The 26,526-nt window shown below is 44.8% G+C and overlaps 1 protein-coding gene across 3 annotated transcripts in view; it reads right to left on the bottom strand.

The window, feature by feature from the left end:
• Positions 1–14,216: 14,216 nt before the first annotated feature.
• Positions 14,217–26,526, bottom strand: part of CNOT2 (CCR4-NOT transcription complex subunit 2) — a 96,899-nt gene continuing 84,589 nt past the window's right edge. For all 3 annotated transcript variants that reach the window (XM_068276685.1, XM_068276683.1, XM_068276684.1), the window contains 3 exons: positions 25,470–25,570; positions 21,298–21,442; positions 14,217–15,463 (listed from right to left, as the gene is read on the bottom strand). In XM_068276685.1, the coding sequence (XP_068132786.1) occupies positions 15,377–15,463; positions 21,298–21,442; positions 25,470–25,570 (333 nt within the window). In that variant the 3' untranslated portion in view covers positions 14,217–15,376. The remainder of the gene's footprint in view (positions 15,464–21,297; positions 21,443–25,469; positions 25,571–26,526) is intronic.

The following is a 26,526-nucleotide window of genomic DNA, read 5'->3' on the forward strand; positions in this document are numbered from 1 at the left end:
GGCCTGCCAGACTGCATAAATTTCAGGCAGTTAAGGTCTAATGTAATTGCTTTATTGCACCAATTAGCAGAACGTAAACAATACCTTTCATCAACAGAGAGGGGTGGGTAAATATGACAACTGCTTCAGAGAGTCTGCAGAAGTCACAGATGACTATCTTCACACCTTCCCTCTGGATAAATAAGGACAGCTAGAAGAGGAGGAGGTAACATGGAAGCTCCTATAGCTATTACAAAACCAACATGTACATAGCTTGTCCCTTTTTTCACACTAATCTGTTCATCTTTCAAACTGAAGTCATATGCATATTGATACAGAAATTATGTGAATTGTGGTTCAGCCATCATTTTAGACTTCACTGATTACCATAGATCTGCTGTAATAAAGATTTACCAAGCAATGATCTTCTGACACCTGATAAATCATTTTCAAACTGTTTCATTACTTCCCAATTACTGGACATCAGCTATGAAATGTCATCTGTCAGTACGTTGTCTGTAATATGAATAAAGCTGATGAATTAGGCTAGATTTGCAATGAAGATTGTGCAAACACCCAGAATGCCAGGGTAGCAAGGTGGTTGCGAAGTGGCTAAAACACTGCTACCACTACCAGCATAATGTATTCCAGTGCAGAAACCTGTCATGGAACACATAGCGATTAGATAGCAGTTGCTGCAACTTGCAGTACTTAAAAGGACCACTATCACAAAAAAAAATGGTACTTTATAGTACATATGTACACATACATATAAGTAGGACATTTTCCCAAGAGTAAAATGCAGTGCTATAAATCCTATGTTGCTGTTGCTTACAATAGGCAATAAAATTTGGACTAGTCCAAACTCCATCAGATCTGTCAAACTTCTCATGGGGGATTTCTCAGTATTTGCTTCATTCTTTACAAAAGCACTACCTGGAAAATATCTATAAGATCCCAACGCACTTGCGTACTGTTTGGGCAGTTGGACTGAGCAATTGCCATTCTGTAAGTGCTTTTGAAAACACGCAGCGAATCCCCTATGAGGTGATGGCATAGTTCAAGACATGTCAAATATAACAGCATTTTACTACCTACTGTACAACAGCATAGGAAAAAAGTAATTTACAGTGCATTTCACTCTGACAGAAAAGTACATTTTATGCATACACATGTATTTTAATTGTTTTAACTCCTACAGACTGTAACCTGAAAGTGAATCTATTGCCAACTATGGTTCAATTATTTCTTGCAGAGTTTTCTTGTAAAGAAGGGGGGGTGGGGGGGGTGCAGCTAACAGTTCCGCCAAGCCAGCTGTTTTACTATGCCACCACAGATTGTGAATAATTACCAGTAAAGAGCGCTCGTACTACCCAACAGCAAGACTGGCATTATGGAAGTGCAGGATTGTTTGGAACTGATGCGACTGGACAAGATAACACACAGACAGGTGTCATTATAAAGAACTGGCCCTAGCAGCAGTCAAGTGAACCTGTGTATAGACATGTAGTAACTCCAGCTTAACCTTCAAACCTGCTATACTGAAAAACAAAAAGAATACAGTACAGTCTGGGTTAGCCAAAACTCAACCAACCAGCACAAATCACCAGCAGTACTCCGTGGTGAAGGCCAACTTTTCAGGCTGTTTGTGGGTTCTGCTGTGCTAACCCACTGGGTTCCATGTCTCCCTTATAGAGATGGCTCGAACCTCCGATTTCTGGTTCACGAACCTCAAACGCGAACTTCCGCAAAAGTGTGGTTCGCGCAAACTTCCGCAAACCGCAATAGACTTCAATGGGGATGCGAACTTTGAAAACTGGAAACATTTATGCTGGCCAAAAAAAGGAATGAAAAAGATGTTTCAAGGGGTCTAACACCTGGAGGGGGGCATGGATGAGTGGGATACACGCCAAAAGTCCGGGGGGTAAACAATCTGGATTTGACGCAAAGCAGTGTTTTAAGGGCAGAAATCACATTGCATGCTAAATTGGAGGCCTAAAGTGCTTTAAAACATCTTGCATGTGTATACATCAATCAGGGAGTGTAATTAGAGTACTGCTTCACACTGACACACCAAACTCACTGTGTAACGCACCGCAAACTGCTGTTTGTGTAGGGATGGCCATGCTGGACTGGTGCGCACCATGGCGAGAGTGCAGGCCGTGGCGATTTTCAAACCCATATGGTCACCGCCATATGGTCACCGGGCTGAGGTAGCTCAATGACAGAACAACAGTGACTGTCCAGCTGATCGAATTTGGTCTGTCCACAATGAAGCAACGACCTTATTATCTTGGGTGTGCCCCCTCCCCTCCGAGACACTCGAGGGGAATTGGCACATGTACATGCCTTTTGTTTTGTTGTTGCAGCTGGAAAATTAGGCAGGCATGTACACGCACCAGAAAAATTATTATAGCGGTCGCTGCTAACAGCAGCCTTAAAAATTCAGGAATCCACCGGGAGTCCTGGTGGTGGCGGAGAAGGCAGTCAAGCGGCCTGTAGGCAGAGATGCTGTGTGGGGAGCGACAGTCTTGGGGCAGGCAGTCACACGGCGTGCAGGCAGAGATGCTGTGTGTGGGGACTGACTTAGTCTTGGGGCGGGCAGTAGGCCTCCGGGATCCATGCCTCATTAATTTTGATAAAGGTGAGGTACTTCACACTTTTGTGACTTAGGTGACTTCTCTTCTCAGTGACGCTTGAGGCAGGGCAAGACAAAAGTTGGACGGCAAATTGTGACAGCTCTGGCCACAGGTCAAGCCTGCGCACCCAGTAGTCCAAGGGTTCATCGCTGCTCACAGTGTCTACATCCACACTTAAGGCCAGGTAGTCGGCTGCCTGCCGGTCCAGGCGTTGGTGGAGGGTGGATCCGGAAGGGCTAAGGCTAGGGCTAAAGAATGTCCGCATGTCCGACATCACCTTGAGATCGCTGGAGTGTCCTGTCCTTGCCTGCGTGGACTTGAGAGAAGGATTACTAGCAGTGGTACATTTATTGCGTTGTGCTGTGACATCACCCTTAAACGCATTGTAAAGCATAGTTAGTTGCCAGCTTGTTCTGCAAGTGCTGCATCCTTTCTGCCTTCTGGTGATTTGGAAACATCTCTGCCACTTTGTGCCTATACCGAGGGTCTAGTAGCGTGGCCACCCAGTACAGCTCATTGCCCTTGAGTTTTTCTTTTATACGGGGTCCCTCAACAGGCTGGGCAGCATGAAAGACGCCATCTGCACAAATTTGGATCCAGACGTACTATCCATCTTCTCTTGCTCTTCCTCAGTGAGTTCTCCTCCTCCCCCAGCCACGAACAATACCACAGGAGCGTTGAGCAGCACAAGCCCCCTGCGATGCCTGCTGCAGTTGTTCTTCTGCCGCCGCTTCCTCCTCCAAAAAAGAAAAAAAAAAAAAAAAAACCCACCTTCCTCATCATCCGAGTCTGACTCCTCTTCCCCACACGACTCTTCCTCCTCCTCTCCCCTCTGTGCTGCCGCAGGTGTTGAGGAAACATCTTGTTCTGATGAGAATTGATCCCACAACTCTTTCTCCTGTTCCTCAAACGGCCACATGAGCCTGCAGGCATTTCGCATGAGTGTCCAGTTCTTGGGCCAGAACATTCTGTAGTTGTAGCAGGCGAGAGAACATAAGGAGGGTCGAATTCCAGGCGTCTCACCGGCAAGTTGTTTCTCCGCTGAATATCGGCAAAGTGTGCCATGGCCGTGTAAGACCGCCTGAAATGCCCACACAACTTCCTGGCCTGCTTCAGGACGTTCTGTAAGCCTGGGTACTTTAACACGAATCTCTGAATTATGAGATTCAGCACATGTGCTATGCAGGGTACATGTGTCAGCTTTCCCAAATTCAAAGCGGAAATGAGATTGCTAAAGTTGTCACACACCACGTTGCCGATCTCCAGTTTGTGCGGGGTCAGCCACTGATCCACCTGTTAAGAGCAGCCAGGAGAGCTGCTCCAGTGTGACTCTCCGCTTTGAGGCAAGACATGTCTAAGATGGCGTGACACCGTCGTACCTGGCATGCAGCATAGGCCCTGGGGAGCTGAGGCTGTGTAGCTGGAGAGGAGAACGCAGCACCAGTAGAGTTGAACTGCCACTCAGCCAAGGAGGAGGACGACAGTGAAGAGGATGTAGCAGGAGGAGTAGGAGAGGTGGCAGCAGCCCTGCCTGCAAGCCGTGGAGGTGTCACAAGTTGGTCCACTGAACAGCCACGTACTCCCTGCTTGCCATCGGTCACCAGGTTGACCCAATGGGCTGTGTAAGTGATGTACCTGCACTGACCGTGCTTGGCAGGACATCCGTGGTCAGATGGACCCTTGACCCAACGCTGTGTGCCAGAGATGACACCACTTGCCTCTCCACTTCACGGTACAGTTTGGGTATCGCCTTTTTAGAGAAATAATTGCGGCCTGGCATCTTCCACTGCGGTGTCCCAATGGCCACAAATTTACAGAAGGCCTCAGAGTCCATCAGCTGGTATGGTAACAGCTGGCAAGCTAACAGTTCCACCAAGCCAGCTGTCAGACACCGGGCAAGGGGGTGACTGGCAGAAATTGGCTTCTTCCGCTCAAAGATTTCCCTCACGGACACCTGACTGCTGCTGTGGGCAGAGGAGCAGGAACCGCTCAAGGTGAGAGGCGGAGTGGAGGGTGGCTGTGATTGTGAAGGTGCAAGGGAGAAAGAGGCTGAAGATGATGCACCTGAAGGAGGAAGAGGAGAAGGAGGGTGGCTTTTCTTTTGTGTGCTGCTTTTCCTCTGGTGCTCTTCCCATTGCTGTTTGTGCCTTTTCTCCATGTGCCTTCGTAAGGCAGTTGTCCCTACGCGGCTGTTGGCCTTTCCACGGCTCAATTTTTGGAGGCAGAGAGAACAGATGGCATTGCTCTGATCTAAGGCAGACACACTAAAAAATTTCCAAACCGCTGAGCCCCTCTGGGGTGATGGCACTATGGTGGCATCAGCAGCTGATGTTGAAGGGCATGTTGTCTGGCTGTACATAGGTGGCGATACATGTCGCCGGACACTGCCACCAGCTGTTTCTGACGACGAGCTCCCCCCACTTCTTTCAGGAACGTAGCTCCTCCTCTCTGACTCCCCCTCTGAACCATCCCCTTGGTCATCTTGTCTCTTAGGATCCCACGTGACATCCGTATCATCGTCGTCATAATCATCCTACCCAGCTTCGCTTGCCTCAGACACCTCAAACTGCACCAACAGCAGGTACTTCCCCATCCTCCTCCTCACACGTTACGCCCATAGTGTCACCTAACTCAGACATATAAGGTGGTGTAACTTGCTTAGCGCCTTCATCTTGTTGTAACAGTAGTGGCTGTGAATCAGTTATTTTCCCACCAAATAACTCTTGCGAAGTGTCAAATGGAACGGATGTGGTGCTAGAAGTAGCGCTGGTGGCTGCGGAAGATGGTGTTCTGTGTTAAAAAGGCAACCATGTCCTGACAATCTTGGGAGTTGATGGGACGTGCCCTTCTTCTGAGCACTGTACTTCGGTCCAGGGCCGCACGAAATCACATCAGCACGACCTTGAACAGACCTGCCGGGTGGCCTTCCTCTGGGTCTGCCTCTACCTGTTTTGTCCATATCGGGGGGGATGAAGTGAAAGGTATGCAACTGACTTGACTAATACAATGTGCAGTCACACAGGCGCAGTTAACAGGTATGCACGGAGTGGTATAGCACACTGCGTGCGCTCACGTAGGTAGGTGGGTGCACTGAACAACAGGTAGGTATATGCAGTGATGGGTATTACAAATGTGCACCTGTCTCACACACGTACCATGAACAGGTACAGTGACAGGTGGTAATAATGCGTGCGCTCACGTAGGTAGGTAGGTAGGTAGGTGCACTGAACAGTGAACAGGTGCAGTGATTGGAATGGGATTACAAATTGTCTGTCACACAAACAGGTAGTCACTGAATGTGCTGGGCCTGGAAGTGGCACAGTAGGAATTACCCCCAAGGGCCAAAGGCCAGCTGCGACTGACTGACAGGGCTGTATATAATGCAAGTGGGCCACACAAAAAAAGAACAAGATTAGCTCTCAAAAGAGCTGTTGAGGGGTGATTTTTTTTTAGCAATAAGAATCAGCAAGGAGCAAGCTAACAAGCCTACTAGAGCCTAACTAAGCTTTCCCTATGAGAGTCTGCAGCAGCTCTCTCTTCTCCAAATACTGCAGGCACATGAGTGAGTAAAATGCCTGACACTGCCTGCATTTTATTAGGGTGGGGGGGGGGGGACGTACAGGAGGGAGTGTAGCCCGATTGGCTACAATGTGCCTGCTGATTGTGATGTACAGGGTCAAAGTTGACCCAAATGATGTAGTATAGGAGGCGGGTTGAACCGCCATAAAGTTCGCATTCGTGAACCACCGAAGTTCACGGTCAAACCAATCGGGCCATCTCTACTCACTTATAGTTAATATACATTCATTTATTGTACTTTCACATTTAATATTGGGCAGAATGATGGCCTAGTGGTTAGCACTCTTGCCATGCAGCGCTGGGTCCCTGGTTCCAATCCCCGCAAGGAGTTTGTATGTTCTCCCCGTATCTGCATGGGTTTCCTCCAGGAACTACAGTTTCCTCCCATATCCCCAAAACATACAGATAAGTGAATTGGCTTCCCCCTAATTTGGCCTTAGGGCTCTAACCCACCAGCAGCCATTTCTAAGCGCTAGTGATTTGAAAAAGCTTTTGCTAATGTAGTGCTATGGGGGATTTTTATAAAATCACATTGCTCAAGTGAGATCACACCCATAGCATTACATTAGCAAGAGCTTTTCAAATCACAAAGCGCTCCTAGTGGGTTCCAGGCTTTAGACTACAGATAGATATATAGACATGTGACTATGGTAGGGATTAGATTGTGAGCCCCTCTTAGTTAGTGGCAAGACAATATACTTTGTACAGCAACCCGTTTCATGCAGATTACTTATTTTGGAAGATGGGAATTCGTTGCTTATGGCTAGGCAGCCCATAAAGGATACACCCCCAAAAAAATGGTAGTGAAAGTTTTTAGTCATTTTAGACATTAATAGCGGAAAATATGGAAAAATGTAAAAACCGGAAATTACAAAAATACGTGTGTGGCAGTAATATATGCCATACCAATTCCTTCTTTATCAAAAGTGGAATTTACCTTTAAATGTGGATTATATATGGTTGCAGATTTTAAGATTGAGTTGGGAATAGGGAGAGTGTCGCAGATCAACAGAGGTACTTCAGAGAGCTCTACTGCCAGCAAACTACATTTTTCAGATACTATGTTTGTGGAACAGATGATCAGGGATTGCTCTGCAAATACTAAAAAAGACTAAACAACGGAAACATTTCTAATGAAACACGACGTGTTGTCATTTCACATTTCTTAGATGGACTAATGGTTGAAGTTATTCTTCCTTTGTACAAAGAGCGTTACATACAGTTCAAAATTTTGCAGTAAACAACTGGAAATGAGACATGTCACTTCACACTGGATTCTCAATGCACCAAATACTGGATTTTTCATAAAGATGAAGATAGGCACATCTATTGGAATGCTGCCACCCCTTGCTTTCCACTGCTCAGTACAGTACAATGGTATGCCATTACTCATCACATGCAACTACACAATCCCCCCCCCCCAACCTAAACCATGCACTGGCCACACAGCCTTTCCCAATCAATGCTAAATTGCTAAAACAATCGCACATTGATCAAGAGGGCCTTCATTTTAATTGATTAGTAGATTTATTTATTTTTTTATCAACATGAGCATCTTATTCTGTTGAAAATATTAAATATTGTAGAGGTTGGTTAGGCTACATTTGTCATTGGATGACAAAAGTATTGGATGAGGACAGGGTTAAGGTCTATTACAGCCCTTCACCTCCAACTAAAAGTGTAAACTACAACCATTACCTCCTTACACAAAGCTGTCATTTTCCTCTCTTGCCTATCAAAAACAGACTGGCACCTGACTGAGACACTGCTTGTCTCATCCACCTCTATACTCCTTTGTTTGAAACAGCACTACCTTCCTGCCAAACCATCAGCTGGCAGTTACCCAGAGAACGTAAATCAATAGTGATAAGCAAAATTCTTTCCTAAAAAACCCCATCCAGGAACTTGGGATTAACCCAAAAAAGCTTCTGGCGACTCAGTTAACCAGTAAACTTGTGGATTACTCAGTGGTTTGATAGCCCAAATGTTTCCCTCCTAAGTGAATCCAATTAGAATATTTTTTCTCTTTCTCCTATACATTTCCTTACCTATTTCCAGAAACCATTCCAACCACAATCCCCACTCTGCAGTTGAAGCACTCATCTTCTTTCTTGTAACCTTTCCACATAAGACTTTTCACAAGTTGAACAACCCCCATTAGAAAGCTTTTTTGCACCATGCCAGCCATGCTCACAGCTTTAAACCCTATCAAGTGTCCCCTTAAAATACACTTATTCCTACAGGCATAAAATCTCTTAGGGCTCGTTTCCACTATCGCGAATCCGCATGCATCCAACGCATGCGGATTCGCAACATGTAATGCAAGTGGATGGGCCCGTTTCCACTGTAGCGTTGTTGAGGTGCGTTTTTTTCAGCGGTGAAAAAACGCACAAAAGAGCCGCAGAATTCGCCTGCGAGTGGAATGCATGCGAATCGCATGCAATGTATTTAATAGGGAAATCGCATGCGGTTTCCCCATGCGTTTTTTTGCCACAAATTCGCATAGGTACCAATGTAAATTCACACAGGCAGTGACATGGTTAAAATCGCATATACCCTAACCTGTGCAAATTTGTAGCAAAAACCGCATGGGGAATCGCATCCGCATGCAATTTCATCAGCGGTGAAATCCAGGAGATTCCGCACCGCAATAGTGGAAACGAGCCCTGTTTCCAGATGCTAAGCCAAATCTTTGTTATAATTCATCTGTCAAAGAACCGTTTTGCTCCTGGCTCCAGTTTGTTTTATTAGCTCACCTAGTATCTCCACACTATTTTCCTTCCATTGGAAACGTATAAGGGCAAAACATTCCTTTATTTGAAAGGGTAGCAGCAGCAAGAAAAAGGGAGCTGGCAAAGTGGGTCAGAATATGGATGAGCATTTGGAGGGAATAAATTACAGTAAACAAGTACAGTTAGGTCCATAAATATTTGGACAGACACATTTTTTCTAATTTTGGTTCTGTACATTACCACAATGGATTTTAAAGCAGGATTGTCACCATAAAAAAAATAAATCAAATTTCAACAGCAACTAGTCTGAGTGTATTAAAGGAAAGGTTCAGGGAGGGTGGAGGAAAAATAAAAATCAATTTCCACTTACCTGGGGCTTCCTCCAGCCCGTGGCAGGCAGGAGGTGCCCTCGCCGCCGCTCCGCAGGCTCCCGGTGGTCTCCGGTGGCCGACTCGACCTGGCCAGGCCGGCTGCCAGGTCGGGTTCTTCTGCGCTCCAAGTCCTGGTACATCTGCGTCCCACGCCGGCGCTCTGGCGTCATCGGACGTCCGCCCGGCTGTACTGCGCATAACTACTGCGCATGCGCAGTACAGCCCGGCGGACGTCCGATGACGTCAGAGCGCCGGCGTGGGACGCAGAAGTACCAGGACTTGGAGCGCAGAAGAACCCGACCTGGCAGCCGGCCAGGTCGGCCACCGGAAGCCTGCGGAGCGGCGGCGAGGGCACCTCCTGCCTGCCACGGGCTGGAGGAAGCCCCAGGTAAGTGGAAATTGATTTTTATTTTTCCTCCACCCTCCCTGAACCTTCCCTTTAAGTGATAAAGATGCTAATCCTGCATTCAAAACTTTTTCTGCTGTTATGGTTTGGAGTTATCACATACCTTAGGAGCACTGGCCCTTTAATTGCCATTGCCAAACAGTTGTATGCTGAGGGGGTCTTTATCTATAATGTATTCCTCCTCTTTCCTTTATTTCCCCCTCCTTCTAATGACAGAAGACAGTGCAGTTCCTAGTATAGACCTCAGTGGGAGTGTCTGAAGACTCGGAGGAGGGCAGGTAACAAATACACAATTAGCAAGAGGAGAAAAAAAAAAAAAAAGAGCGAGGGAGGAAATTATGTCAGGAGGTCAAAGGTAACCAAGATGGAAACTGTCTAGAATAGCATGCTCTGCTTTTTCCTTTATATAATTCACAGGAATCATAACGTGGACAGTGCAATACATGTGTTATGTAAGTAGAACTAGTATTTATCTACTTATGTATGTGTTTTTTATTTCTAGGTTAGCATGGGTGTCACTTTAAATGAAACAGCTCAGATGCAGTTGAAGTGCAGACATTCAGCTTTAATTCAGTGATGTGCAACAACTGCATAGAAATGTAAGGCAGCTAAAGCATTAACAACAATCCCTTCATTTCAAGGGCTCAACTGGAAATAAAACATTAAAGTGTTCCGAACACCTCAGAATTCCTTTGGCTGCTTCTGTCCTGTGTCACATCATCAATAAACACTTGTGTCCCAGTGCCACTGGCAGCCATGCATGCCCAAGTTATCACACTACCTCCATTGTGTTTTGCAGATTATGCGGTATGCTTTGGATAATGAACTGTTCCACTCTATCCTTGCCATCATTCTGGTAGAGGTTGATCTGTCCAAAGAACATTTTTTCAGAACGGTGCTAGATTTTTTTTTAGATGTTCTTTAGCAAAGTCCAATCTAGGCTTTCTATTTTTGAGGCTTATCAGTGGTTTGCACCTTGCAGTGCACACTCTGTATTTACTTTCATGCAGTCGTCCCTTTATGGTAGACTTGGATGTAAATACGCCTACCCCCTGGAGAGTGTTGTTCACTTGGTTGACTGTTGTGAAGGGGTTTCTCTTCACTGTGGAAATTATTCTGCAATCATTCATCACTGTTGTCTTCTGTGGAGGTCCAGATCTTTTTGCGTGGCCAAGTTCATTAGTGCTTGCTCTCTTTCTCAGGATGTACTAACCTGTAGATTTTGCAACCTGTAATAGTGTAGTAATTTCTCACATGAGTTTTTCAATTTTCGCAGCTTAAAGCCAATGGGTACCGTTTAAAAAAAGAAAAAGTCAGATACTCACCTAAGGAGAGGGAAGGCTCGGTCCTAATGAGCCTTCCCTCTCCTCTCCCGGTGCCCTCGGTGCTGCGATGGTTCCCCCGTTCGCGTCCGCCGCCGCAGGGACTTCGGAGGTTTTCGGGAGCACTCGGGCTTCCGAAGATGGGCCGCTCCATACTACGTACGCGCGAGTGCGTCAGAGGGCGCTCACGCATGCGTAGTATGGAGCGGCCGCGTCATTGGGAGCTCGAGTGCTCCCGAAAGCTCCCGAAGGCATGCGGAAGTGGCAGTATTTGACCGAACTGGTCGAATACTGCCACGGGGGATCCTGCGCGGGACCGGGCACCGGGAGAGGAGAGGGAAGGCTCATTAGGACCGAGCCTTCCCTCTCCTTAGGTGAGTATCTGACTTTTTCTTTTTTAATCCGGTAAACATTCACTTTAAGGATGGCCTCTTTCACCTGCATGGAAAGCTTCTTTGATCGCATGTTTTCTGTTCACAGCAAAAACTTCCACATGCAAGCACACCTCAAATCAAATTCCAGACCTTTTATCTGCATAATCGATAATGACAGACTTGCCCACACCTACCCATTAAATACCTTTTGAGTCAATTGTCCAATTACTTTTGAGCCCCTGAAATGATTGTGTTAAAAAATGCTTTTGTTGCCTCATATTCTTACAATTGTTTTGTTCACCTCACTGAATTAAAGCTGAAAGTCTGCACTTCAACTGCATCTGAGTTATTTCATTTAAAATGACTTGTGTTAATGTACAGAACCAAAATTAGAAAAATGTATTCATAGACCGAACTGTATAGGAATGGTCTGGTGTCTTGAAGGAACCCTAAAATCGGATATTGAAATAAATCTTCATCCCCTGATAACTAGGCCCTTATTTAATTCATTTTTTCCTCCCAAGTTTTCCTGCAGATATCCACCACCGCCCAAGAGAGTGGAGGAAAGAAAACCTCTACCAATGGAAAAGTGGTAGAGAGATCGTGGACACTACTGAGCTACCCAGTACTAGCTTTGATATTTTCTAATAAAATATTTAAAGGTTAGGGCTATTGTGATTGCTGAAGAGGAGAAGCAGCAAGGACAAAGGGGGTTGGCACTGCAAAGTAGAGATCATTAGGTTAGGGCTAATGATCAGTGGCAGTGACAGGATGATAAGTGGTCTGGGGGAACAGCAAAACCAGATATTGAAAATTCCTTACTCCCAAAACAGTATAAAAAAAAATTAGTTAGATCCTAAATATATCGACTCCCTTGAAAAGCACTCATTCAACAAGTAGCTCTTCCCACCCTTCAGTGCTCAGGAGATGTGTGTAATAATCACACCACACAAACACATACATAAAATGCAATATACCAGATATTGATATTAGCAATGTTCACCACTGTAATCAATGTTAAAGCGGACCTGAAGAAACAAAAAAAAAAAAAAAGGTTCACTTACCTGGGGCTCCTGCCAGCCCTCTGTGCCTGCAACGTTACCAAACGATCCTCCATTCCCCCGCCGCAGCTCACATTCATTCACGCAGACTTACAAATCGACGTTTACTGCACCTGCGCGGCCCTGGCCGCGCTCTCGTGGCCAGAAGCCTCCTGTGCAGGCACAGTACGAAAAATCTCTACTGCGCAGTACACTCCAGTCGAAGGGAGTGCGAACGAGGACGCACATGGCCAGGGCCGGTAGGTGCAGTAGCCGGTAACTGCCAGAACCGAAAGTGAGCGGGGGAACGGAGGATCGTTTGGAAACATTGCGGGCACAGGGTGGCTGCAGGGGGCTAGCAGAAGGCCCTAAGTTAAACTTTTGTTTTAATATCCTTCAGGTTTCCTTTAATATGAATGCCCTAATCATTGCAAATTTGTAGGGTCTTTGCAAAATTGCTATGACAACATAAGGCGTTGGGAGGAACAACATTCATCACACATGAGCTGGACATGGCAGAGCTGGAAGCACACTGTTTTTAGCACACTAGCAAGCAAGCTGGCTTTGGATGCTGACAGGAGCACTTAGTAATAGCTGGTTGAGTCGGCCATCTGCAATCTCGGAGTCGCATAAACCCATAGCCTGGGACTATCTGCCGCTTTCAACATTTTTATGGTTACACTAGGAGAGTGCTTCTATTTATTATATTGGAGGTGTAAACTATCAGTGGCAACCATACAGAGGAGGAGCCCCAGTGATTGCGAGAGAGGCAGTGGGTAGAGGCCATACCCCACATGTGAGTATGGATCAGAGTGGCCACAACATCTGGCGAGTAGTTTATGGGGAGGGGGAGACACAGTGCATGTTGTTCCCCAAAGCAATACTGAGAGTTCAAATTGGAAGATTGCCTCCTATGCTTAGGAATAAAATTGCTGTACCGATCATATATTGTAAAAAGAGCCCCCTGATGCCCCCATACTGCTTTCACAACGCTGGTTGGAAAAGGATCTCAGGCATAAGCACCTTTGAATTTTCTGCGGAGCCATTCCACTGGTCCAGAATTATGGGCCAATTGGAAACATAGGCAGGAAATCTAAAGAAACCTACAGAGTATTTCTGTCCCAACTAATGGTGTTGGGGGAGCTTTACAATCTTTAATTTGCAAATACCGCAGGCGGTTCGGGGAGACTTTTAATTCTGGTATATCACATTTTTGGTAATTAAGTTATGTTTTATTACTTTTAACTATTTGCAGGAATGGGTAAGTACTACTAGCATACTCTGGTACAATTTCCCTTGAGAGGGAGCAGGTATCTGAGGCCCTCCTTATTAAAGGGGGCTTCAAATGCCACCTTAAAAATACTCCTTATGTACGGTACCTTCATTTTTTGACACAAAATAAATATTTCAACATCTGAATCCAACAACTAAAAGAAAATACCAAACAGATTAAAAAAAAAAAAAATCTCGCTAGTTATATTTTCTCTTAGACAGGTTAGATTACTTTTGCATGCTACTTGGTTATTGTCAAATTATACAAAAATGTGCAAATGTATTGCATGCAAGATTTGTAGTTGAATCAGGCCAAAAATGTTGCGTACAAACTGGAAGACCAAATTGTAGGGTAACTGGAGAGTCAACATGTAAAGAGACAATTTTAGGCTAAATCTTAATGTCCGGTCATAACTTACCACAGTCACTTGCACAGGCTGTAGTCCTCTTGCCATGATCACACAAAATATTTCACAACCTTAAATCAAACCCAACACTGCAGTGAGGAGAGCTTTTCTACTTTATTACAAAGAGAAGAAGCCTTTATGTGGTCAGAAAATACAAGATTGATCTTTTTATTTCTTCCTATGAAACGCTGCTGTTCAAACAGCCAGAGTGAATTGTCTCAGTTCACTTCTTTAAGTCCCATCACGTTCACTTGGGTATGGATGTCCTTGGCTGCTGAAAATCTGGCCCTTTAAGTGCACAGGCGACAATGGAGTCCCCTGACCAGCAGTTCCAGAATGTCCCATTTTCATATATTGCATCCATGCACACCTCCTAAAAATGAGGTACAGCAGGGCAAACATTTCCAAAATAGGTGTCATATATATAATATATACACATTCGTACATACATACCTTTATTCATGTGATGTCCAAAAATTTAAAAAAAATGTACACATTTATTACAAAATCGTAACAAAGACTGGACAGTGTTTTGCTCATTCTGGAAAGATGAAGCTCAGTAATACACAACTCTGGAAATTGTCCAAGGGTTGCAGCAATCTCTTTTTCTTCGAAATAGTGAATTCTGGTTCTTTCTGTCTGCCCATTCCCAGCCATGGGGGTCTGCCGACCCTTGCACCGCAATGAGCCTCAAACCCCACTGGCCAAGAAGGGGCTGAACAAAGGCCTAAAACTGCCTTTCAAAACAATGGGAGTAAAATGAAGGAAGCAAACCTTGCTCATCTTTCCAAATGAAATACGAGAAGGATCTTCACATAAAAATGCACAAACGTGTTTCTTTTATTACCAATAGTGCTACAATGAACAATGCAAGCTTTGCTGTCTAGTCGTGTTTTTTTCCTTTCTCGCTCGCTCTCTCTCTCACGCTTTTCCTCTGTACATCTTGCAAAAGAAGTGGTAAGTTTTGTCAGTGTACTGTACTGGTGGATTTGTGTTGGTGAACAGACCTAAGTCTGTCTGCTGGCATAAAATAAAAGGAAAAGAAAAATCCAGACCCTGCTCAAACTAAAGAAACAAATGACAATTCTAGTTGTTGGGCAGCACATAATTAGTAAGGCAGGACCTCAAGTGATGATCCCTTTGCATGAGACAATTGCCAGATCCTCAAGGAATTAAAACCAGGATGCCTGAGCCACATCAGTTCTGCGGTTGAGTATTGTGCTGAGACAGCCATACCCCATGAACAGGGAAGTCTTTAGAAGGCTTGCTGAGCAGGATTGTAATTGAAGGTGGATGGCAGATGAGGCCTTTCTTCTAGCTTGTCGTACTCCAAGTGGAACTCCTGTGTGAGGGAGAGGGGAACAATAAGAGGAGGATTGGGTTTTGGCAGGCATGATTCACTGGTTATTTCATACAGGATAAACATTGCTTTACATGCAGATTTGAAATAATGTAGTGCTGTCTATAGGGATTAATTAAAGTGGTCTGAAAGTCAGCATTTCTACTTTGCCCTAAAACTTTCCTCACAGCTCGAAAGCTACTATCCCAGAATTTTTATAGCAGAACATCACTGAAATGCAAAGCACTTTGTCCTGCTATTCAGCTTTAAATCCGCATTCAAACTGTAGATAACAGAATCTTTGTTTGCATTCCAATGTTGATACATGTGTGTAAACACAGTGTAACAAGTGAAAAGGAGCTCTCAGTGAAGCTCTCTGTGCTTCAAGCACACAAACAACTCAGAACAGCTAATTAGAAGATGTTAATATATAATAAAAAGCAGTTTTAATAACATTCAATGGCCGGTTTCAAGGCAAGATAAACTAAACTTTGCAAACTTGTAATTTGTAAACCGGCAATATTACTTATGCACAAAAGCAAATAAGATAACTGTATAAGTAATAAAAAGTAGAAAAATCCTGCACACAAGAAGCACAAACTATGACACAGGACAAGAGAACCCTGCCCAACCAAACCTACAATCTAATAATTGCTGGTTGCACAGTATTCACATCATGGTTGAATTCACCGAGAGTGTTAAAAAAAAAAAAAAGTAAAATACGCATTAAGGGATCCCCCCTTTTTCACGAAGATATTCACACATACGGTGAAAAGTTCAGGTCTGTAATTTACTGCATGACAGTGCACTAAGATTTTTACCTCATGGTATTGGATTGATTATTGAGGTGCAGGGAAAATGGATGAAAGATGTGATACAAATAACATTTTTCTTTTCTTATACAGATAGTCCCTGACTTACGAACGCCAGACTTACAAACGACCCGCCGATACGAACAACATGGATTCTCTGTTTCCATGGGAACAAGCCCACACAAATTTTCAAATTGGACTTGTAGTTTTTGAGAAAACCGATTTAAAAACAAAAACAAAGAAAAATTGGCTTTTAAACTTGTATAAACAGGTACAAAGGGCAGAGGTGACACAGGAGGACACTGGAGGCACAGAGGAGGTACAGGGGACAGAGATAGCACAATGTTCCGACTTAAGAACCGATTCAGGTTAAGAACGAACCTACAGTCCCTATCTTGTTCGTTAACCGAGGACTACCTGTACTGATAAGTAAAGTGTATGTTCATTAAAGTGGACCTGAACTCTTGCACAGGGCAAGAGGAAAACAGCTGGCTGCCACGGCAGTACAGCTAATTTGTAAACACAAGATATTAGCCCTATGCATGAAATTTGTATCAGCTGTAACAAACACTTTTTAAAAGTTTATTATGCTGATGCTCACGTTTTAGATCAGAGAGGAAGTTCTGAGTTCAGGTCTGCTTTATCCGCTCGTTGGATCGGTCAAAACCAGCCTCATCAGGCTGTCGACAGACTGTACACACGGACAAACTGTCGTCAGAACGGCCGCCCCGCGGGCAGGTCTGACGACCCCGTTTGAAGAAATCACCTCCCTTCTATTACCCTCCGAATGGCTGTTTTTTAGTTACCGCCAGCTCCAGGTTGGATGTAAAATACCGAACATCTCACTTATTTTAACGCATGCTCTATTCTTTGTGAATTGACATGTATGAGCCATTTACTGCACTAGTCAGTAATTTTAGTTTCCCATGCAGTAAAAGCCTTAATGAATTGATATTTCGCAAAATTTTCTGTAAAATTAGTTGTTTTGTGCTTCACCACATGCGGTAATGCTTTGAGAATTGAAGCCAATACGTAAGACGGATAGAACTGTGGATGACTGGGGTTAAGAAAGATCAGTATGCAAGTTTGTCGAAATGTTTAAACGTGTTAAAAGTAGGAGAAAGTCTAACGAGGCAGAGAGAGAGGCAATTCCGGAGGGTGGTGACAGCCCTAAAAAAGTCTTGGATCCACGCACAGGAAGGGGTTATAACTGGGAAGGTCATTAGTAGTTCAACAGAGGAGCAGAGAGGGTGGTTAGGAGTTTATTTACGTACAATGTTGAATCTATAACAGGGGCAGAAGCTGTAGAGTTATCGTAAGGCGAATCATAGTAGCCTGAATTTCTGAGGTGAGATGGAAGTGACTGTAGAGATTTGCAGAGAGCAGTACCAGATGAGGAATAGCAAGAAGGACACAGAAATCCAGCAGCAGTATTCCTGTCAGACTACAGAAGCAAGAATATGGTTAAGCCTCATACATGAGCGAGATGAAACTTGGCCAGGGCAGTCATTCGGGGTAGTCTCTCAGAAATCGCCAAGCGTACTGTTCCCTTCCTTACCCTGCCCACAGGAAACTGTAATCTTGCATCCCTTCCCAGTAGCAATAGTACACATTGCTCATCTGTAGCCAACAGACAGGTCTGTATGCCCTTGTGCACAAAACTGCTGCACCAAAGAACTAGGACCTGATCCTTAAAGGGATACTGTAGGGGGGTCAGGGGAAAATGAGTTGTACTTACCCGGGGCTTCTAACGGACCCCCGCAGACATCCTGTGTTGGCGCAGCCACTCATCGATGCTCCGGCCCCGCCTCCGGTTCACTTCTGGAATTTCAGACTTTAACTACTTTGGCCTCCTGGACGTAGTAGCTACGCCCAGGAGGCCATGTGCGCGTCCGCGCGCTCCCGGCCGCGGATCGTTAGCCCATGAATCAGTGAATCGGGCTATGGTACCCGATCACTGATTCCTCTCCCCCGCAGAAAAAGCGACAGCTTCTCTTAGAAGCTCCGCTTTTTCTGGCTGTTGCGTCCCCCATACGTCCCTCTAAGTGTATGTTACGCTTAGAGTGATGTCATGTAAAACTCATGGCCGCCATCTTGTGGCCAAAAAGTAAAACTACAACTACAAGTAAAACAAAAAAATCTTAACACACATTTACATTATAAAAGGTCTGTTTACCTCCCACCCTCCCAAAAAATACCCAAATAAAATGTTTAATATAAAAAAAAAAGAAAAAAACATTACAATAATAAAAAAAACATGTAAATATTTACCTAAGGGTCTAAACTTTTTAAATATCAATGTAAAGATGAAATATTTCTATACTTTTTTATTTTAAACTTGTAAATAGTGATCGATGCAAAACGGAAAAAATGCACCTTTATATTTCCAAATAAAATATTGTCGCCATACATGGTTATAGGGACATAATTTTAACGGTGTAATAACCCGGACATATGGGCAAATACAATACGTGAGTTTTTATTATGGAGGCATGTATTATTTTAAAACTATAATGGCTGAAAACTGAGAAATGATTTTTTTCCGTTTTTCTCTTATTCTTCCTGTTAAAATGCATTTACAGTAAAGTGGCTCTTAGCAAAATGTACCGCCCAAAGAAAGCCTAATTGGTGGCGGAAAAAACCAAGATATAGATTAGTTCATTGTGACAAGTAGTGATAAAGTTATAGGCTAATGAATGGGAGGTGAACATTGCTCGGATGCATAAAGTGAAAACAACTGAAGGCTGAAGTGGTTAAAGTCTGAAAACCACTGCGCCTGTGTTGCCGTGTCCTCGATCCCGCTGATGTCATCAAGAGCGCACAGCGCAGGCCCAGTATGGTCTGTGTCTGCGCAGTACACTCCTGGTGACATCAGCGGGAGCGAGGACACGGGCGTGCAGGCGCAGTGGTTTTCTGACTTTAAAGTCAGAAATTCCAGAAGTGAACTGGAGGCGGGGCCGGAGCATCGGTGAGTGGCTGCGCCAACACAGGATGTCTGCGGGGACCATTAGAAGCCCCGGGTAAGTTCAGCTCATTTTTCCCCGACCCCCCTACAGTATCCCTTTAAAGTGACAGTTATTGGGAGAGGTTTTAAAGAAGATAACGAGATAAAACAATTCCTAGATAGATGTTGAGATAAAGATCTGTTTTTTAATTTGCTAAGAACAGCCACTCAATTCTCAGCCTTCATTTTCAGACCTTCATTGTGAAAAATAAATCTGGTATCTGTGTGCAAGCAAAGATTTCCCCTTTTAAAATGATGTAGACACTTTTAGCTGAAGAAAAAATTGTTGAGAGTCAGAGGGTGGAACTCCAGAGCAAAGATGACACACACCATTTATGCACTGCTGTGCGGTTAGGTTGACTGCCTAATTAGATTCAATGAACAGAATTCTTAAAATTGTGCCTACTGCAAAGATTGGTTTCTGGACAAGAAGCTTCCACTGTGCTTTGTTAAAGCGGACTTCCAGAGAAATTAAAATCCTGCAGCCTCCTAGTATAAAAAAAGTTTGTTACCTGAGCTGCCTTGTCTGGTCCAAGACACCACATCACTCAACTTGGCCCTGCCTCTTTTTTTACTGCAGTAAATAGCTTGGTGGTTTTCTACAGGGAGAGAGGGGAGGCGGGGCCAGGCACCGGAGTAATGTGGGGTCTTCGGGAAGGCTTTGTAGGACAAGGCTGCTCAGGTAACTAATTTTTTTTTTTTTTTTTTTTTACTTGGAGGCTGCAGGATTTTTTTCATTCTTCTGGATGTCCGCTTTAATCCAGAACTCATTAGGCTCTGCAAACTGAATCTTATAACAGCACCCTGGGTTAACAGATTTGTGAATACTGTAAGTACTTAATACTGTGAATACACAGGAAAATACAAGTCTTCCTTTAAAGAGTTCAACTGACTTTAGGAAGCTTTCATTTCATTGAATTTCTTGTTCTGTAGACTGTTCTTCATGGTGAAACTGCACTAAATGTTTTCCATGATAAATGGTATATTTTCTATTTCGATTTGATTACCCTGATTCAGGCTCCTCCATAATTGGGCTTATTCAATTTGCAGAACAAACTGAGGAAGCTATACAAGGTAATTCAGATTATTGCATCTGCTAGTTAAAGCATTTAGACATTTGTGACATAGCAATTCCTCAAAACGTACAGTTTAACTCTAAAGAGATTTACACATTAATGTCAATCTGCCACCACTAAAAACAAAACAACTAATGTACTAGAAAACTGGCTGAAACTTAACTTATCCAAACCAGTACTTCTCAAACCTAAAGCCACGTACACACACGCTCAATTTATGTTGTGCTTAATGATGGCTAACTGATCGATTTCAGGTAACTTGTGCTATACAGACACGCTATTTGGCTATACAGTGGTTTGCAAAAGTATTCGGCCCTAGGCCTGAAAGATGAATCGAATTTAAACCGAAATAGTGATCACCAAGATCACAATTTCGGAATAGTCAAAGCAGCAATTATTGCGATCACGTCAGGAAGCTCTGGCAATGAGGGGAAGCAAGTGTTCCTCATGCAATTACAAAAAAAAAAAAAAAAAAAGGGCGGGGGATTGGGGAGAAAATCAGCCACACCCTAACGCTCCAAAAACGGAGGGAAATTTTCCTGATAGAAAAGGGGCACTAGAAGCTCACGCTATTCACACCTAAACTGAAACATGAACCCTGTTAAAATATCGTCAGCCAACTGTAATAACTACTATCTCAATGATTGCTTGGAATAAAAATGGACAGTATGGATAAATTAAAGGGCTACTTGTTAGAGCAGAAGTGGTACTGTACTGGATGTATAGGTGCCAAGATAGTGAAAATTTTATTTGATACTCTTATGTGTGTGCTTTTGCTGTTTTTTGGTAACATGATGTTGCATTAGTAGACTGTATCTTTTGTGAAACAAAAATATCAGCCCGATGATCTGCAAAATGCCTGCTTGCTATTTTTATATAAAGAAAGACAGGAAGTGAACAAGCCAGACAAAAACATGGATAGTGTGGGTACTATATATATCGTACCTTCGCGACTTTCCTCCAGTTAAGACAGTCGAAGAAGTAATATGTCCCCCTCTCGTATGTGTTCGTTTTCATGGTTGGTTCCATTCCAGGCGCCCTAGTTATCCATACCCGCTCTTCTTTATGGTATCTCCAGTCTCTGTTGAAACTAATTAGACGACAAAACCATTTCAGTTTTCTTTTTATTCCTCCTAATTACATTATACAAGGGTTGTCTGGAAAGTAACAGCTGTTTTAAATTGGTCACTTAAAGAGAGTCTGAAGCGAGAATAAATCTCGCTTCAGACCTCATAAATAGCAGGGGCACGTGTGCCCCTGCTAAAACGCCGCTATAGCGCGGCTTAACGGGGGTCCCTTCACCCCCAAATCCCCCTCGATACACCCGGGGAGCGCTTCCTGGTTGGGGCAGGGCTAACCGCCGCAGCCCTGCCCCATGCGCGTCTGTCAGCGCGTATCTCCGCCTCTCCCCCACCCCTCTCAGTCTTCCTTCACTGAGAGGGGCGGGGGAGAGGCGGCGATGCGCCGCTGACAGACGCGACTGGAGGCAGGGCTGCAGCCGTTAGCCCTGCCTCCAGGAAGGGAAATTCTGCGACCTTTTTACGACACACTTTTGCGGGGGGTGGGTTGGGGGTGAAGGGACCCCCGTTTAGCCGCGGGATAGCGGCATTTTAGCAGGGGCACACGTGCCCCTGCTATTTATGAGCTCTGAAGCGAGATTTATTCTCGCTTCAGAGTCTCTTTAAGGAAACATATTTTAGACATACAGTGATTATTTCTCCACATAATCACTTGCTTTATTTAAGCATTTATCATGTTAAAGGTTTTCAACCCCTTTGTTAAGCAGCATTAACATTAAAGAGAACCCAAGGTGGGTTTGAAGAATATTATCTGCATACAGAGGCTGGATCTGCCTATACAGCCTAGCCTCTGTTGCTATCCCAAACCCCGCTAAGGTCCCCCTGCACTCTGCAATCCCTCATAAATCACAGCCACGCTGCTGACAAACAGCTTGTCAGAGCTGGCTGTGTTTATCTCTATAGTGTCAGTCTGCTGCTTTCCCCGCCTCCTGCAGAACTCCAGTCACCGCCTGCATCCCTTCCCTCCCTGCTGATTGGAGGGAAGGGACGGAGGCAGGGACCGGAGCTATGCAGGAGGCGGGGGAACAGCTGAGACTGACACTACAGATGTAAACACAGCCTCACAGCATGGCTGTGATTTATGAGGGATTGCAGAGTGCAGGGGGACCTTAGTGGGATTTGGGATAGCAACAGAGGCTGGGCTGTATAGGCAGATCCAGCTTCTGTATACAGATAACATTCTTTAAACACACCTCGGGTTCTCTTTAAGCAATATGCTACTACAACAAACAGTTCCTGGAGTTCTGCAGTCATGTGACAAGTGGTGCAGGGAGAGAAGAGGTCACCTGACAGAGGGAAGTTCAATTACACTGAAAGAATACCTTGCTTAGCAGATAAAGGGCTGTTACTTTCAGACCCTCGTATAATTATAAACATTACTATTTGTGTCACCACTAGAAGTACTCTATTTCAGCAGTGGGAAGATTATGAAGGCTGCTATTTTTTTTAGGTGCTAGATGCTTGGATGCCATACTGAATTTGTCTTCAGTAGTCACATCTGGAACGAACATGCAGTCAGTGCAGTCAGAAGAGCTGATGTGCATGCTTTTTTCTTGGTCAGTGACTCAGTATTAGAGACGACTAGATGAAAGCATCCAGTCAGCTAGCTTTTCAAAAGAGAATAATAATAAAGTTTTAAGCCGCATCTACACGAGTAGATGTGGCCGCGATGCTCCTTATCAATCGAGCCGCTGATGCGGCTCGATTGATAAGATCCGACAGAACGGATCTCCACACCGCCGATTCCCTGCTCGCTCCCCGCGAGGGGACAATGGCAGGGAATCGAGCAGAAGATAAGCGGGGACGGGCGGGGAATCGAATGCGACGCGCGGCGAGCGGGGACGCGGCGGGCACGCGGAAGAGGCGATCAGGTGGCTAATCGAGCTGCCGGATCGCAGCCTCATCTACCCGTGCAGATGAGGCTTTACCCTCTATGGGCTGATTTTCAGTCAACCCTGGATAGCCAATTGCAGCATTTGTTTAAAGGACAACTGCAGTGTCATAGCTAAGAAACTGTGGGCCCCAGTGCAAGTTTAGCATTGGGGCCCCCATGCATGCTATAGATAATTGATAGAACACACCAAAACCATCAAGAACAACCACAGTGTCAGAGGTGCAAGAAGGGGATGGGAAACTGTTACTGATCACTACTATTCAAATCAACTATAGAAGTAAATATTATTAGCATAGGATCAATAAAGAGCACTAATACTGTGTTTGAGGGGTGGGCCCCTCGGGGCCCCTCTAGCCCAAGGGCCCCTGATGCAGTTGCTACCTTTGCACACCCTATTGCTACACCACTGGACAACTGTAACTAGAGTGATATGGGGGCTGCCATATTTATTTCTTTTTAAACAATACCAGTTGCCTGGCTATCCTAATGATCCTCTTCCAGTAATACTTTTAAGGTAGCCATACACTGGTCGATTTGCCATCAGATTCGACCAACAGATAGATCCCTCTCTGATCGAATCTGATCAGAGAGGGATCGTATGGCTACCTTTACTGCAAACAGATTGTGAACCGATTTCAGCCTGAAACCGTTCACAATCTGTGGTGGTGGTGCTGCCGCCGCTCCCCACCCCGCATACATTACCTGCTCCGCCGGCGCAAGTCCAGTCCCCAGGTCTCCGCTCTGGTCTCCAGGTCCGGCATGCTTTACTTCTTCCTGCCCGGCGGGAAGTTTAAACAGTAGAGCGCCCTCTACTGTTTAAACTTCCTGCCGGGCAGGAGGAACTGAAGCATGCCGGAGACCAGCGCGGACACGGAGCAGCGGTGACCGGGGGTAGTCACGCCGGCGGAGCAGGTAATGTATTGCCGCTCTATTGCGTCGGTCGTCGGGCACTCGAACGCCGCTAGCGACGCGCTCCCTACCCGCGGGCGATCGACGGTAATTTTCCGCACGGAGCGATCAACGGGATCGGACGAAATGGATCGAAATTCAGCGTGTAGCGTGAACGATTGGCAGCAGATTCGATCCCAGTGATCGAATCTGCTGTCGAAACGGCGGCAAATCGGGCCAGTGTATGGCCAGCTTTAGCCATAGACCCTGAACAATTATGCAGCAAATCATGTGTGTTCCGGACATTGTCCGATCTGACAAGATTAGCTGCATGCTTGTTTCAGGTGTGCGATTCAGACATTATTGCAGCCAAACAGACCAGCGGGACTACTCAGCAAAATAAATATGGCAGCCTCCATATTCTTTCCACTTTAGTTGTCCTTCAAATGAAAGTGCAGGATTATAATCTTGCGCTCTCTTTTGGTCAGCCAATGTTTTCAATTTCCATGTGATCAGCAGCCAGATGATACGGAACACTACCAAATATCAGCAATGGTGTTCTTATCGCAATCTAAACACATCCTTTTAAAAACAGGCCAGAATGTATATTGTATACCACTACAATATGCATGAAGGCATTTAAAAATAGTAGTACTTGGCTGCTTTATATATAGGCTCCTACTAGTCATTCTATAGATTTTCCACTAATTCTGCAGAAACAATATCAGTGTAAGACAAGAGGAAAAACAAAACAGTCCTGTAATTTGCAAGACCTTTATTGCATTTGTCAGGAATGAAAGGGATTTATAGGACAGGGCTTCCCAACACTGTCCTCAACAGTGCGTATTTTGCAGAAAACCACAAACATTCACAGTTGATATAATTCGTGTCCCAGTAGAACTTATTAACCATCTCTGTGGATTTCTACAAAGTGCACTGTTGGTGGTACTTTAGGACAAGGTTGGGAAAATCTTTCTCTAGGCAATATAACTTTGTGGAAAAATTGTAAATGTAAAGAGAGAAGTAAAGCATGCACCTATACTGCTGACCTAGGACCTCACAACAAACTCCTCTAGATCTAGGGGCTCCTTCTGCTCCATATGAGGGAGTTGAAGTTCTCCTAGAACCGTACTGCTGGAAAACCTCTTACATACCCAGCAGTCTCACTGGACTGAATTGCATTACACACCATAGGCTATACTTCCTCAACAAGAATTGTATTAATAGCAAAAGTAGTAATGAAGGCTTATACATACAGCTCTACTGCAGCTAAAAGTTGTAAAACATCCCCTCCATTCATGTAATAAAGATAGAAGAGAAGATCTTCTCCATATCGGCCAAGTTTTATTGCAGCCAACTACAAAAGGAAAACAAAGTAACATCAATACTGCAAGTAAATGGATTATTTATCATTCAGTATTTACGGTATATAGCGTGGACATCTTCTGCAGCACATTTATAGAGTATATCTGGTCATGTCACTAACTGTCCCTCAGAGGGGCTCCCAATATATGAGCCACGCTTGCATTCAACTATTAATTCATGATTATTTCCATGCTTTGAATTGCTTCCTTTAGATTGTAGGCTCATAAGCGCAGGGTTCTTCCCCTTGGTGCCTTGTAATTTGCTGTAGATTATGTTAACCACTATGCACTTGTCACTTTAAAAACCCTCCTGGCGGTTTGCTAAAAAAAAAAATCGCCAGGGGGCAGCAAATTTTTTTTTTTTTTTTTTTTTCATGTAGCGAGACAAAGTCTCGCTACATGATAGCCGCTGCTCAGCGGCATCCCCCCAGCCCCTCCGATCGCCTCCGGCGATCAGGAGATCCCGTTCAAAGAACGGGATCTCCTGGAGGGCTTCCCCCGTCGCCATGGCGATGGGGCGGGATGACGTCACCGACGTCATGACGTCAAAGGGGATTCCGATCCACCCCATAGAGCTGCCTGGCACTGATTGGCCAGGCAGCGCACGGGGTCGGGGGGGGGGGGGGCGATCGGGCGCTGCACGCAGCTAGCAAAGTGCTAGCTGCGTGCAGCAAGTAAAAAAAAAAAATATTATGCAAATCGGCCCAGCGGGGCCTGAGCGGTGCCTTCCGGCGGCATAGCCCGAGCTCAGCTCGGGCTTACCGCCAGGAAGGTTAACATATTTTGTCTACCACGTCTGCATAATGCATTTGCCAATATGTTTCTACATTTGTTTTTACTCTGTGCGGTACCACAGAAGATGTTGGCGCTATATAAATCAATGATAATAATTCCTTAAAGGAGCAGTATGGCGAAAATGATGCTGTTATAATGTCCTTATCAGTTGCTT

The sequence above is a fragment of the Hyperolius riggenbachi genome, chromosome 3 (assembly GCF_040937935.1).
Source record: "Hyperolius riggenbachi isolate aHypRig1 chromosome 3, aHypRig1.pri, whole genome shotgun sequence".
Classification (NCBI taxonomy): Eukaryota; Metazoa; Chordata; class Amphibia; order Anura; family Hyperoliidae; genus Hyperolius; species Hyperolius riggenbachi.